Raw genomic sequence first — 14,435 nt, 5'->3', positions numbered from 1 at the left:
GTTTAGCCACGGATGTGAATGGACCCATGGACTGGGCTTCAGACCCTAATCTGTTACTATCTGTGTTGTCTTCTGGAAGCCACTTAATCTTTTGGAAGTTTGGGGTATCATTTGTAAACCATGAACAATTCTTTCTGCTCTGCCTGCAGGGTGTTGTGAGGGCAAAAGGAGTGGATTATAGAGAGGGGGCTGATGATTGCTACACACAGGTTCAGTTCTTGGTAGTGAATCTGATGGAATTAGTACCTTAATACTGTTATTACTTTTAATAATAATTTTTAGCAAAAGAATATGTGTGTGACTTTCAGTGTTTTCCACTAAATCTGCAGTTAACAAGAAAATCCATTTAAACCAATCAACTGATTCACTAAAATGTCCATTAATGTTTTAATGTATTTCCTATAATCATAGCACATTAGAGCCAAAGAGGACCTTAATGATCACCTCATCCATTTTCCAAGCAAAGAAGTACATTCAAGATGTTGAAAGGTAAGAAGGTTAGACCTTTTGAAATAGAATTCCTTGGCTAGACACAGTGTCTTAATCTGTAATACCAGCAACTCTGGAGGCTGAGACAGGAGGATCACAAATTCAAAGCCAGCCTGAACAACTTAGTAAGGACTCTGTCTCAAAATAAAAAGGGCTGGGGGTGTAGCTCAGTGGTAGGACTCTCCTGGGTTTAATTCCCTGTACTGTAACAAACAAGGGGGGGAAAGCCAGACCTCTTTAATGAGTCCAATAATACAGAATTTTTTAATACAGAATTTTTTATGAATCTTGTGTGAGATTTTAAGGATACAGACAGTTATTTGAAACAGAAACTCAGTCTAACCCAAATCAAACTCTTCTCTAGCCTCCATGGACAACAACTTAGTTTCATTTCAAGCTTAATTGTCATTATTCTACTTTTCCTCACCCCCTCCTCCCTGCTGGAGTTAAATCTGAAGAATCAACAGACACTTTACAACATTAGAAATTGAGTCTCAGGGCACAGTCTGTATGCCAGTTCCAGCCACCCACCTTGCCACAGCATGTACCCCTCAAAAATGTAAGGTGAGCCAGGCATGATGGCACACACCTGTGATCCCAGAGGCTGAGAGGCAGGAGGATCATGAATTCAAAGCCAGTCTCAGCAACCTAGCAAGTCCCTAAGCTTAGCAAGAAGACCCTGTCTCAAAATAAACATATATATATACATATATATAGACAGAGAGAGAGAGAGAGAGAGAGAGAGAGAGAGAGAGAGAGCGAGAGAGACTGGGGATGTGGCTCATTGGTTAAGCACCCTTGGCTTCCATTCCCAGTACCAAAAAGTACAGGATAGTGCTATCAGCAAGCCCAGTCGTGTAAACCAGGGAAATCCTGTTGATATACACGAGGGGTATCACCATCACCATTTATCGGTGACAGCTCTTTGTGAGCAGCCTGCCACAACTGGAGAGGTTGATCCAATCCCTAGAACCTATCTCTGCATTCTCAAATCCCATTTCTTAGGTGCTAGCAGGGTGCCAGCTCAGCTGCTTGGTTCTGGAGTTCATGCTTTGCCGGATGAACAAGAAGGAGTCCTCAAGGCTAAAGGCACAATATCTATTAAGGAAACTAAAGTCAGGTGATCTGCCACCACTACTATATTCTAAGAGTGAACAGATTACTCTGTGGGATCCTGGTCTGTCAAATGATGGCGTGTAAGGACCACATTTTTCTCTAGGCTTTTCTAGAAAACGGGGGATTATATCCAATACTGTTGTTTAACTACAGAAGCTGAATGCTGAGGGAAAGGATTTGTTATTTGTAAAATGTAAGTAATTTATTATAAAAGTAATTTATGCTTGATATAAGAAGTTACAGCAGTGCAGAAGTATGTAGGGCAGAGTAAAATCAGACCCTACTTCCCACAGCCAGCACCAGGCAGTGTTCAGGCTGCTTGTTCTCTCCTGTCCCCTGAACATGCCATTCAGCCTCCCATCCGCATTTTCTTGAGGGAATGTGTAGGATTCTAAAAGTGAATCTGTGCTTTATTTTAATGGTTGTAAGGCACTTAGCCCAGCTGTGAATGCTCAGTAAATGTTAATGTCACTAATTCCAGTTAATTTCAGTAACTAAAAATGGAGTTAGGAAGGAAATAGGTGTCCATTTGGGTGACTAAGAGGGACGTGGAGCTCTCTAGAAGCAGTACAGTAGCTAGGAGCACTGCATCTTGAAAGAGACTTATTGCATTGAGATACCATCCCTACTTACCAGCTGTGATCTTACACGTGCTATCTACTGAACCCCTTTACCTCCCTTTCCTTATTTGTAAAACATAGTGTCAGTATCTCCCGCATGGAGCTGCTGTAAGAATAAAGTGAGATAATACATGTAGAACGTGTATTATTTGCCTGATATACTTTAAGTGCCTATAAAATATTCATTATCTGGTGAAAGACAGGATGCAGTTGAATAGGTTTCCTTCTTACATTTGTGATGGCAAGATTAAGCAAATAGGGGCAAGGGACATATAATGGGACTGAGCATGAAGGGTTTGACCCAGAGAGAACATTTGAGCTTGGAGATAGGAGTTGGCACAGTTCATTGTACCTCTATGAGATGAACTAGGTGTATAGAAATTGTCCTGGAAAATAATCAGACAAATCCAGAATATAGGTGGAAGCTTCAAAAAGTCTGTCATGGGGGAAAAAAAAAATCATCAGGGGGCTGTTCTAAGCTGTGAGATATAGGAGTTATAACCAGTAGGAATACATGGACTTGTTTTTAAAGAGAAGACAAAAAGTCATACTTTGTATAATTGGGGCATCTTGATACAGGACTTGTATTAGAGCCTCTACGAAAGTTACTGTAATCATGGTTTTGTTCTTGGGAGACACATACTGAAATCCTTTTGGATGGAACATCATTACATATGCATAGGGAGGAGAGAATAAAATGTCAATAAGGCAAAATATTAACAATTGTTCAATGTAGGTAGAGGGTGGTATGTATTTGGGGTATTCATTTTACTAATCTTGCCCTGATGGAGCTTTTTAATATAAAAAATGAGTACAAAGGAGGCCTGAAGAAAAACTATTTTAGAACCAGCTCACACCAAGAAAAGTAATTCTTTGGAGGAAAAGCAGGTTCCACCTATCAAAGGAGGGATTTCAAAAAGGGAGAGATTAATCACAATAAGGCTGAAAATGATACTTGGTCTTTGGAAGATTGTAGTGACTTGGAAAGAGTGGAATGTTGCATGGAAAGCTGACCTGCAGTGGAGAAATAATAAATGGGGAGAAAGTATAGGTGGCAAGGACTACTTGACCCTTCTGGGCTTAGTCTTTTTAGTACAGAAAAACTGAACATACCTGGGGCAGATAGGAAAGGGAAGGAAGAATCATGAGGAGGAACACTAAGGGAGCAAACACCTGCAGAAAAGGAATGGTATGAAAACATGGCAGGGAGAAGTAGCCTTGGGTGGAAGGGTGCTTTCTGTTTGGGTCCAAAAGTAAGGACCATGAAGATGTGGGGAAGGAATGCTCTTCCCAGTGACAATATGTATTTCTAGTACAGAAAAGGGGGTAAAGTACTGCACCTACCATTGGGTTTGAATATGGCTAGGTGAAACAGGGTGCACCTGACACTCGTTGATTAAGTGGAGATGGGGGAAAAAACTGGGCTCTCCAGACTGCCCTGATGAGAAGTTTGAGAGACGACAAATGTGTATAGAGTATTCATGGAATCTAAAGGTCTCTCTCTCTCTTTTTTCTCTCTCAGAACTTGGGCAAACATTATTCATTAGATGAGTAAAACTCTTTTGTGGGTAAAAACCTTTATCATTCCCGGGCCTCCTCCTGGCTAGCATGGTAGATAGACGCATAGTATGATAAGTCCTTAGTGTGTAAAGAAGCTTCTGTCCTTTTAGTCACCAGTCCTAAGTGGCGTGGCATTGGAGTTACTAGGGCCGTTTTCCTCTGCTATGCAGCTCCATTCCTGTGCCCATCAAAGGCTGACGGCTCAGGAAAACAAAGGGGCTCTTTCCCAGGCAGCCGGAGAACTGATTTTGGTTCTACTCTGGCATCAGAAGCGCGTGGAAGGTCCCACATTTGGTGGCAGCGACACTTTATTCTGTGCCCAGGGCATGGTGAGGGCACTGGTCCGCAGCCCACTTGTAGGAGCGCCGCCACGCGCTGGTGGTAGTGACCAAGGTTCTCTACAGCAGGACCTTCGTGACGACACAGCCATCCCTTCCCTCCTCGGCTTCCTCTTTGAAAGGCGGGGGCGACGCGGCGGCCCAGTGCAGGGAGCCCTCGCGATGCCTCGCTTCCCGCAGCTCCGGCAGCTCCCGCAGCCGCGCCTGCAGAGCTTCTCTCTCAGCCTGGAGCTCGCGGCGCGCTCGAACCGCGGCGCGCTCCTCCTCTTGCAGCTCTCTGCGCCTGCGCTCCAGGGCGCGCTCGCCCAGCTCCACCGCGGCCTCGCGCCGCTCTAGTTCCCGCTCACGCCTGCTGCAGCGCACTGCCAGGGCACGCATCTGCTCCAACAGGTGTGCCCAGTCGCCCTCTGCGGCCGCGGCGGGGTTGGACAGCGGGCAGGACGGAGCAGGCGACGAGCGCCGGGCGCCACGTTTCTCCAGTTCCCACTGGTGCGCATTCTTCAGGTGCCTCCACAGCGCAGAGGTTCCGGCCTGGAATCCAGGGCCACGTCCCACCTGTTCTCCGCAGAGCCGGCAGGTGGCCCAGTGGCCTGACGGGTGCCCTGCGCGTGCCGGGGCCAGATGGAAGTACCCCCAGGCCTCGGAGTATGGCGCCCCCAGCAGTCCCGGACACGGGACGCCGGGTGCTTCCGCATCCTCCCGCCTACTGCTTTCTCCCATGGTCACGGCCAGCTCCTCCCTCCTCATTCCTTCTGTAGTGTCTGCAACCAGAAGGGGAAAAAAAAGGAATCATTATCATCTTCACACAAAACTATGATTGTAGTTGGCCAATGAAGTTGCCTCCCTTTCATTACACATGCAAATGCAATAGTTGTCTGGGTTTCTTCTTAATAGTATTAAGTGCTGATGCATCACAAAAACATGTTAAAATTATACTAACTTAGGAATTCTCTTTGAAATTCAATGGGTCCCCATGTCCCATGTATTTATACTAATTGTGGGAAGCTAAGCTTCTTCTATAGAAAAAACAGCTTAAATAAGTGTTGTAGTTTTAAGCCTAGTTAAAACTAGCATACATTTTTCCTTTTCAGAAAAAGGGTGAGGTTCTCTTATGTATTCTCAGAGTGTTGCAGAGTAAATTTTAGAAACAAGCAGAAAATAAATTTGGGGAATGAAAATTTTGCTTCTAAACTTAAGCAGTAGAAATATCAGTGGTGAACAGCCTTTCTTTTTCCTTCTCAGTGTGGTGTTAGGGTTGAAAGTGGTGCTCTATCCCTGAGCTACATCCTCAGCCCTTATTATTTTGAGACAAGGTCTCACTGAATTGTTCAGGCTGGCCTTGAACTTGCAATCTGGAGTTGCTGGGATTACAGGCATGCCCAGCTAAAATTAGTTATATTCATTTCTCATCCTAATTAATTGGCCCCTCTGTATATTTGCAAGATCAGAAGCTTGCTCAGTACTTGTACCTAAGGAAGAAAAATAAGTGTTTTTTTTTTTTTGTCTAGCAAATTATCTGTGTTAAAGGGATTCAAATGTAAGGTGATAACTATCACTGCAGTCTTTTATATTAGGAAAGCAACTCTCTGTTACAACAACATACCCTAAAAAAAGTAGAGGAAAGGTAAGTTTGTTTTTTAGGAATAAGTTCATGAAGACCCAAATGTCTGATTCTGGACAGTCTTTCTTTGAAAATTTAAAAACAATAAGAGAACATTTGACAGATCCTTTAAGCTCTCCTGACAACTTATCTTAGGGTCAAGGTGAAGGTGGGAGAAACTGATCAGTGAACTGTCCAGTGCCCGTGTACACTGTCCAGTTCTGAATCAGCAGCAGTGGAGATGATAAAGTTCCAGAATCTCTCCAGTTAAACACAACTGGGAATGACTGAAGACAAAGATGAGAACAGAAAGATAAGCTCCTATAATTATAGCAGTTAGTGTAAGCTCTTAATTCAATTGCTAATAGTCTTGTTAGAGATGCATTATAATTTTTTAAACCTAATTTATTCTTTTTCTCAAGCAAGTCCACTCATGCCAAGTAGCAGATCTCTCACATTAAAAAAAAAATAAGATAATGAATCTATCAGAATCATCATAAAAGAACTATTGGACCTCTTCTAGCATAAAAAATGGCTATGCATCTTCTGATACAGGCATTAGTTTAAATGTGGTTATTCATGATAAGTAAAAGTTTTTTACAAATGAAATCCTACATTTCCCTCAAGAGAGTTATTAAATTGCTAAAGTCCCAAAAGTAGGAGTAGGTGGGAAGAGAGAGTATAGATGCCTTCAAGGAAGATTTTTTGTTGTTGTTAAATATGTATTTTTAGTTGTAGATGTACACAATACCTTTATTTATTCATTTTATGTGGTTCTGAGGATCGAACCTAGTGCCTTAGGCAAACACTCTACCACTGAGCCACAGCCCCAGCCCCAAGGAAGATATTTTTATGTTAGTAAATATTATGGGTCTGAAACATTATGGTTAGTAAACAGAACAAAATTTTAGTATTAGAAACATTTTTCTTAATCCTCAACTTTTCTATTCTTTTTTTCTTTTAGAATTTCATTTCCTTGTAAATTGTGTATGATCGTTCCACAGTGCTTTATTTTTTTAAATTAATGAACATACACAAAAGTAGAGGTAGTGTTGCAATGAATTTCTATGATTTATTTCATAAGTTAAAAAAATGAATCTTGGGCTGAGGAGATAGCTCAGCTGGTAGAGTGCTTGCCTTGCAAGCACAAGGCCCTGAGTTTGATCCCCAGTACTGCAAAAAAAAAAAAAAAAAAAAGAATCTTTTCAAGTAACATCAAGACTACCGTTTTGCATTTTGATATGCTTTCTTGAGCTAGAGGCTTAAAGCTGAACACAACCTGCATATTCTTTTTTTTATCTGTGCCTAAGTCTAAGAGTCATCTTTGCTCATATTTCCCCTAACAGTGCCAAAGGTGACCCATTTCTATCATGCTTTTTACCTATGTGTAAGATGTCTCTTAAAAATTCTGGGATACTCAAAGGAGTGTCACCTGTGTGAATGCCCTCTGTTTTAAGAGTTAATATGAGCAGAAGATGAGGAACACTGATTTTACTGTCGTGCCCTTTGGACTTAGTGGAAAGCCTCATCTGAGCCAGGAACAAGCAGTACCACAAATGTCGGCCAGCACAGTGCTGCCCCTCCGAGGTTGGCAGAGGGACATCCTCTGCCTGGGCAACCCTTCGCTGTTGGAGGTCTTAACCGGTAGAAAGCAGTATGGTACAGGACTGCCTCACCTTCTCAGTCCTCCACTCTAGGCTGCTTCTGGCTCAATATGTTCTGTTCAGACTCAGTATCCACAGAGTGACCCACAGTTGATAAACACAGTTGTAACAGCCTGCCCAGCTCTGGAAGATATCCCTGAGGTCATTTCAACTGCTCACATGGTGCAGAGTAGAAGCCTCACTTTTAGCCATCTAACTTGGAAGAGAGTGTCTGGGAACTCCTGAGTCACAACAGAACATGCAAAGAGCTCTTACTGACATGAACAAAGCATGCCACACAATAGAAAAACAGGTAAGAAATATGAGTAGGCAAATGACCAAAGAATGAACTCAAATGGCTGGGAAACTTGTAAAAGCACACATCTCATATTCAGGGAGATGACAGAGTAACAGTAAGGTGTCACTTTACATCCATCATTCTAACAAAACTGAAATGGTCTAATAGCCAAAGCTATAAGAGAAGCTGAGAAAAGGGCACTCTCACACATTATTAGTGAAGATGTGATAGCTTTTGGGAATGCAACCTGATAATTTCCATATTAATTAAAAATAGAGATAATATCTATTCTGTAAAATTAAAAGCATCAATATACAAAGTCATGTGTTAGGATGTTTATTGAAACATTATTTAGAATGGCAAAAAACTGGAAACGTGGGAATGCCTAACAACACAATAGCTGAGCACATAATATCTGGTCATGCCAGGGAATATTATGCATCCATTTAAAAGGGCAGAAGCTCTGCTAAATGTCCTAGAGGAATTTCTGGAGGAACTGTTCAGAGAGAAAAGCAAGATGTAGAAAAGTGTTTATAAAATGATTTCATTATTGAATCATACACAGATCTATGCAGAAATTATAAACATACAGATGCTCTTCAACTTGCAATGGGGTTACATCCCAATAAATGTAAGCTGAAAATATTATAAGCAGCATCTAATACACCTAGCCTACTGAACAGCCTAGTTTAGCAATGCAGTACACTGTAGAGCATCAGTTGTTACCCTTTGTGATCACATGGCTGATTAGGAGCTGCCGCTCCCTGCTGCTGCCCAGCATCACATGCATATTGCACTGCACATCACTATCCCAGAAAAAGAATGGTTCTACAGAAAGAGTTCTACCGAAAGAGTTCAAAGAGTGGTTTCTACAGAATGCATATCACTTTCACACCATTATAAAGTAAAAAAAAAATCCTAAGTTGAATCATTGCAAGTTGGGGACCATCTGTATATATACATGAAGAAAAATAAGGAAGGAGACCCTGGTTTGGTTTGATATGGTGGTAGCTGATATGAAAGGAGGGAAAAGAGGAAGAGAGAAACACAAAAGCCAAAGAAAAAAGGTACTGATGTGTATGATCATATATAGACTTTTAGGTAGAATATGTGTATATGTGGCAGGATCTATATATAAATAAAAAGTAACTATAAAACAATACTTGGGGGCTGAGGCTGTGGCTCAATGGTAGAGTACTTGCCTTGTACGTGTGAGGCACTATGTTTGATCCTCAGTACCACATAAAAAAATAAAGATATTGTGTCCATCTACAACTAAAATAATATTTAAACAACAACAACAATGCTTGGCTCCTCAGGCATGTGAGCTCAGGCAGGGTGTTTTAGTTAGCTGTTTCACCACTGTTTCCATAAAGATCTGACAATAACAATTTTTGAGAAGGAAGGTTTACTTAGGTCTCATGGCTTCAGAGATCTCAGTCCACAGACGGCTGTCTCCATTGCTCTGGGCCCAAAATGTGGCATAAAATTATGGTGGAAGAGTCTGGTGGAGGAAAGTGGCTCAGGACATAGCTACCAGGAAGCAGACAGAGACTCTACTCACCAGGTACAAACTATATATCCCAAAGGCACAGCCCAATGACCCACCTCCTCCAGCCACATACTACCAGCCTAGAGTTACCACCCAGTTAATCCCTATCAGTAGATTAATGTACTGATTAAGACTCTCATAACATAATCATTTCAATTCTGAATGTTCTAGTATTGTCACACATGAGCTTTGCGGGGGTGGGGTGGGGGGAATACCTCATATCTAAACCATAACACACGGCTGTGCCACCCTTACTTATGGAAGCTGGAGGGGACAGTCTCCTTGTGAAGCCCATTGCTGGGCCTCTTGGGAGATCTGCATACATAGAATGCTGTCATCTAGCCCAGGGGAAACCCAGTGTATGGGGCGGCTTAATGTCAGTGGTTCCTGGTGCCCTGCCTCAGAAGGAGATTCTGTACCCACAGGGGGCATAGGACACGAGCGCAGAGGGGCTCGCTTTGTTCATTGTCCTGGCACAGGGTGGACACTCTGAGTTGCTGTTTTCAATGAAATTAACCTGGTCCCATGTTTTGTAGCTGCCACTAAATGAGTCTCAATCTCATGTGTCAAGGGAAATGGAAGATTATCTGCCACTTAATAAGTGGCTAAAATCAGATAATGCAAATGATCTCATGGCTGGACTCCCCAGAGTTATATAAATTTAAGGCATGAACAGTAAAGAAGCTACCAGTATTTACTGTTTAGATATGCCCACATTGAGATTTTAGTGGCTAAAATCTGTTTTTTTTGTTGGACATTTTATTATTCAATACAGTAATAGTCTAAATTGGAAAAGTTTAATTGGAAAAGGACTTTCTTAATACAAAAAGCAAATAAAAAAGAAAAATCCATGACCCTCATTCTCCAAATTTATTTTACTTCTAAACTGACCCTTATGTAAATAAGCTGCCCATCACTCAGGCCACAGGAGATAATGGGAAGGGTTTGATTAACTGGAGCCTGTGATATGCACTTGACCCTTTCCAAGTACTCAATAACAAAACGTGGGCAGTTATTCTATGATTAGCTAACAAGAAAATGGAAAATAAGAGCTCCCTTAATATTTTCTTAAACATTTTTTAAACTATGAAGGTGCCAACAGATGTTATTACTTTGCTTACATTCATTCATTCCACCCAACTCTGTTCAAATGGTCACTGTGCACCTGCTCAGGGTCACGCGCATGCCTGCTGCTGAGCATTTCAAGAGCACCACATATTCTCTGCCCTCAGGAAGCTCACCACCTGGTGGGGAAAGAAATGTTTCCAACAATAACTTTGATATCCCTGGTAAAGATCAGATCAATATTCACTCATTAGGGTGAATTCCATCATACCGTGTTCACAAAGCAGAAGGGAAAGGCCAGGGGCCACTCCGTGCCACGGAGGCCTTATTGTTCCTACACTAACCTTGATAATGCTCAGCATCTCTTCTCTGCCCTCCCCAACTGGATAAAATACACAGGGTTATCCACCACCAAAACCCATTACCATTATTACCATTAGTGCTTGATGTCAACGAAATTCCAATTCTTTAGTGTATAACTAAAGAATAAAATATCTTGAAGCTACACAAAAGTACTGCCACCATAAAATTGATTGAACAATGAAAATTTTTGTGTCCAATTTCAGGGGGGAAAAGAAAACCTGACGAAACAAATGTAGATTTTATATATTTTCTGGAAAGGGAGAGGGCATTATTATTGGTATCATGCCTCTAAACAAGTCCTATGGCTGAATTTCATTTGAGTATCCATTATCCAAGACATGACAAGATATCTAAGCCCGTGGGGGAAAAAAAGTTCACACTAATATCTCTGCACTTGAGTCTAATCCTGAAGCATTTCTATTCTAATAATCAGGTTAAAACCGACAGCCTTGAATTCAGATCTCCCTGAATACCAGTATAGAGAGTGAAAGAAGAGCTCAAATTTTGTGAATATTATTTTATTATAAGTCAAACTTAGATATTTCTGCCATAGCTAAAAGGCAGAGACTCTCAAAATTTTTGTTTGTTTTTTAGTTCTGGGGATTGAACCCAGGGTCTTCTACCACTGAGCTACACCATTGCCCCTTATTAACGCATTTTTTTAAAATGTAAATATTTTAAAGCCTTCTTAAGTACACATTTATTTCAGACCCACATTACTTTAATACATGTAGTCATCCTATGAACTACCTATGAAAGTTAATTTTATTTTATATATTTATGCTTATACCCATCCCATGAAAATATTAAGTAGGCTAAAGGACCAAAGAAACAAGTAATGTTCTCAAAAGAACTGAATTACAGTTCTATGTGTCCTCCTGCAGTGATGGCTAATCACTTTAGTTGAATTAGGGAGAAAAACAAATATGTATTAGCTGAGCCCTGGATTAGGTGAGAAATCCACATGAATGTGAAATTCATACAGATTGTGTGGAAACACTAAGAAAGATTTTCATTAATTCCATCCTCCAGTGACAAATCAGAGCAGAACATAATAAAAGAGATAATTAGCTTTGACAACTGAAATGTCAGGAAATCACAGTTCATTCACCTGTTATCTGTCCATCTCTGTTGACCTATTAGTTCACTGCCATGTATTCATCTATTTATAAACAAATCCAGACAATTAAAAAAATTAGTATGCAATTATGAGCTTTATGGCTTTGAAAAGCAAGTAAAAAGGACTCCAAACTGTAAAATGTGGATACCTAGGTGGGGAATAAAGGGTTAAGAGTGAAAACATTTAGGAAAAAAGTTATTTATGGATTGTAAAAAATTTACTGGACCCAGTAAATTAGTTAATTATCTGATGAATCAGAGATGTGCCCTAAATGTCATAAGCCAAATTCTTAGATATTTCCACCGTTAGCTAAAAGGCAGTGGAGCACTCTCACTCACTCTATTAATGCATTTTAAAAAATGAAAATTGTAAAACATTCAGCTCTAAAGTGGACCTTTATTTCAGATCTGCATTACTTTATTCATACATAGGGTTCTAAAAGGAAAGGTGGCCATTCGTTATATCTTGTAGAAAAGCATGATTTAATATGAATTAGAGGGATTTAAAGGTGCCCTGCTTCGAAGGCCTTTGTAACTCAAAAGAATTTTAAATTGAGAATTAACCAGTTTGGGCTCTTGGCATTTTTACATATTACATGCTTTCTGTAGTCAGTTGCCTTAAACTATTTTTTGGCCAGAAAAACTTCTAATATGAATAAAAGGTATAGCAAAGAATGGTTCTAATTATGTCTATTTATTAAGCTATTCTGCAACAGCTGCTCTTGAACACCTCATCTTTGTAGTTTTGGCTATTTGGAAGTTCAACTGGTCGCGAATACTTTTATTTATTTATTTATTTATTTTCTGTCTCTAGAAGGGGAAAAAACACTGGTTGGTAAAGCTTTGCACTTTTGGCTACTGTATTTACAGCGAAGTGTTTATGGCTAACTGCTCCGGTATACTCCAAAAAGATCAGGAAATCCTTTTGTTTGAAGGCCACAGCAGAAGGGATGGGGGTGGGGACTCGGGTGTGCGCTTCTGGCTTGCCTTGGGCTTCCCTCTCCACAGGTGGGATGCAGGAACAAAAGTCCCAACTAAAGAGAGTTCACGGCAGCGCGCCCAGCCCTTGGCGCGGTTAAAGTCTCACTGCAATAAAGGAAAACTTTACAGAGAGCAGGAAAGTGGCGATGGTTTTCGCTATTCAGAAAAACTTCGTTGAAGGGAGTCTGTAAGGAAGGTGGAAAAGGACGTGCTGCAAGAGGGCGAGCAGGGCCTTAGGTGGAAGCCCGCATCCAATGCATCTTCTGCAATAACGGCGACAGCGAAGGGCACGCTCAGCGCCCTGCACGGTGCAGCCTGTTCGTGCGCGGGCTGGGCGTCCGGGCCGACTAGCGTACCCGCGGTCCCCAAGGTCCTGGCGCGGGGCCGCGACGCGAGCTGGGGTTCGGCTCACGTCGCCGCAGCCCCGCGCGGCCCGCGTCCTTCCCGCGGCGGCCTGCCACGCCCCGGCCGCTGGCCCAGGCGCGGCGCCGCGAGATGCCGGGCCCATACTCACCGCGTAGCCCGCGACACCGGCGGGAGTCCCCTGCGGGCCGCGAGTCCAAGATCGCCCATCCCCTCCAGGCTTCTCGCAGACATTTTGTCCCGAACGGAAACCTCCGCTTCTCCCTTAAAGACACAGTGCGCAATTCAAGTGTCTGCGAGTGAGAAGGAGGACGGAGACTAGTGGTGGCCTTTAAGAGAAAGCGGTGGGGCCGTTACTCTTAAATCATCCAGGCCCACGAGGGATAGACACACGTTTGCCAGGGTTTTTAAGTGATGCAATAGCTTAGAGATGTTTAAAATGTGACTACTGTTTTATATCTTTGCGTTAACCTTCCAAGACCTGGATTCCCGGTCCTGAGCTCTGCATGCAGTTCTCATCCTTTCAGGTTTTGGCCACTTGAAGCCATAAGTTGTTGGAAGAAATCCCCCCAAGCAAGGTCTGGACAGATAAAGGCAGAGCTCGTTGGCGTCCACGACCAGTATGGTGTAGCAGCTTTGCCTCGTTTATGCTTTGGTACAAACAGCCCCTACAAATCAGTGATTTATAATAATAAATGTCCATTTCTTAAGAAAATTATATCAGCCACATGCAAAGGTTTGGCTCTACTCTACCAACTTTCTTTTTTCCAGGATCCAGGCTAAAGATTAACTTTTTGAGACATGCTCATGGAGTACTGGTAAACCAACTTTGGGGGAGAGGGAAAAGTCCTGATTTGTAATGTTTGCTATTTCAAAGGTGTAAATACGCCCACCATGACCAATTTCAATCTGCCAATTGTTTAACAAAAGCCTTGCCAAGTTCCTGGATATAACTATCAGCTCTTGTACACATACTGCACATAAAACATTGTGGGGGGCCTGAATTCTGCTTGCGTTTTATTGACCAAAGCAAGTCACGTGACCCCAAGCTTGCTGCTAAAGAACAAGAAAGCATACTTCCATACCCCTCTAAGGGAGATTTGACAATGAGCAGAGAGATAAATAATTCTCTTAATTCAGAACAAGAAATTACTGAGTGCAATAATACAATTCCCCCCTACTTGCTTTGGTTCAAGTTTTTGTTGTTTTGTGTTTGTTTTGTCGTTTTGGTGCTATGGATCTAACAGGTGCTAAGGGAGTGCTCTACCACTGAGCTGCATCCCCAGACCTTCAATTAATTTTTTAAAACTGAGTTCTTTCTAGAAACT

General features: G+C 41.9%; 1 protein-coding gene across 2 annotated transcripts; it reads right to left on the bottom strand.

Moving 5' to 3' along the window:
* Positions 1-2,014: 2,014 nt before the first annotated feature.
* LOC306664799 (zinc finger BED domain-containing protein 3-like) lies at positions 2,015-13,728 on the bottom strand. 2 transcript variants are annotated; one of them, XM_079145895.1, is made up of 3 exons: positions 13,259-13,719; positions 10,338-10,460; positions 2,015-4,884 (listed from the first exon to the last, which is right to left on the bottom strand). In XM_079145895.1, exons 2-3 carry the CDS (start codon positions 10,345-10,347, stop codon positions 4,184-4,186), a joined length of 711 nt encoding a protein of 236 aa, XP_079002021.1. In that variant the 5' UTR covers positions 10,348-10,460; positions 13,259-13,719; the 3' UTR covers positions 2,015-4,183. The 2 variants fall into 2 exon arrangements, with proteins under 2 accessions (XP_079002021.1, XP_079002022.1); XM_079145896.1 differs by lacking the exon at positions 10,338-10,460 and having other exon boundaries at positions 13,259-13,728.
* Between the last annotated feature and the right edge of the window lie 707 nt (positions 13,729-14,435).

The sequence above is a fragment of the Sciurus vulgaris genome (genome assembly GCF_902686455.1).
Source record: "Sciurus vulgaris genome assembly, chromosome: 6".
Taxonomy (NCBI): domain Eukaryota; kingdom Metazoa; phylum Chordata; class Mammalia; order Rodentia; family Sciuridae; genus Sciurus; species Sciurus vulgaris.
Note: the sequence above shows the minus strand (reverse complement) of the source record. Positions and strands in the feature narration are given on the sequence as shown.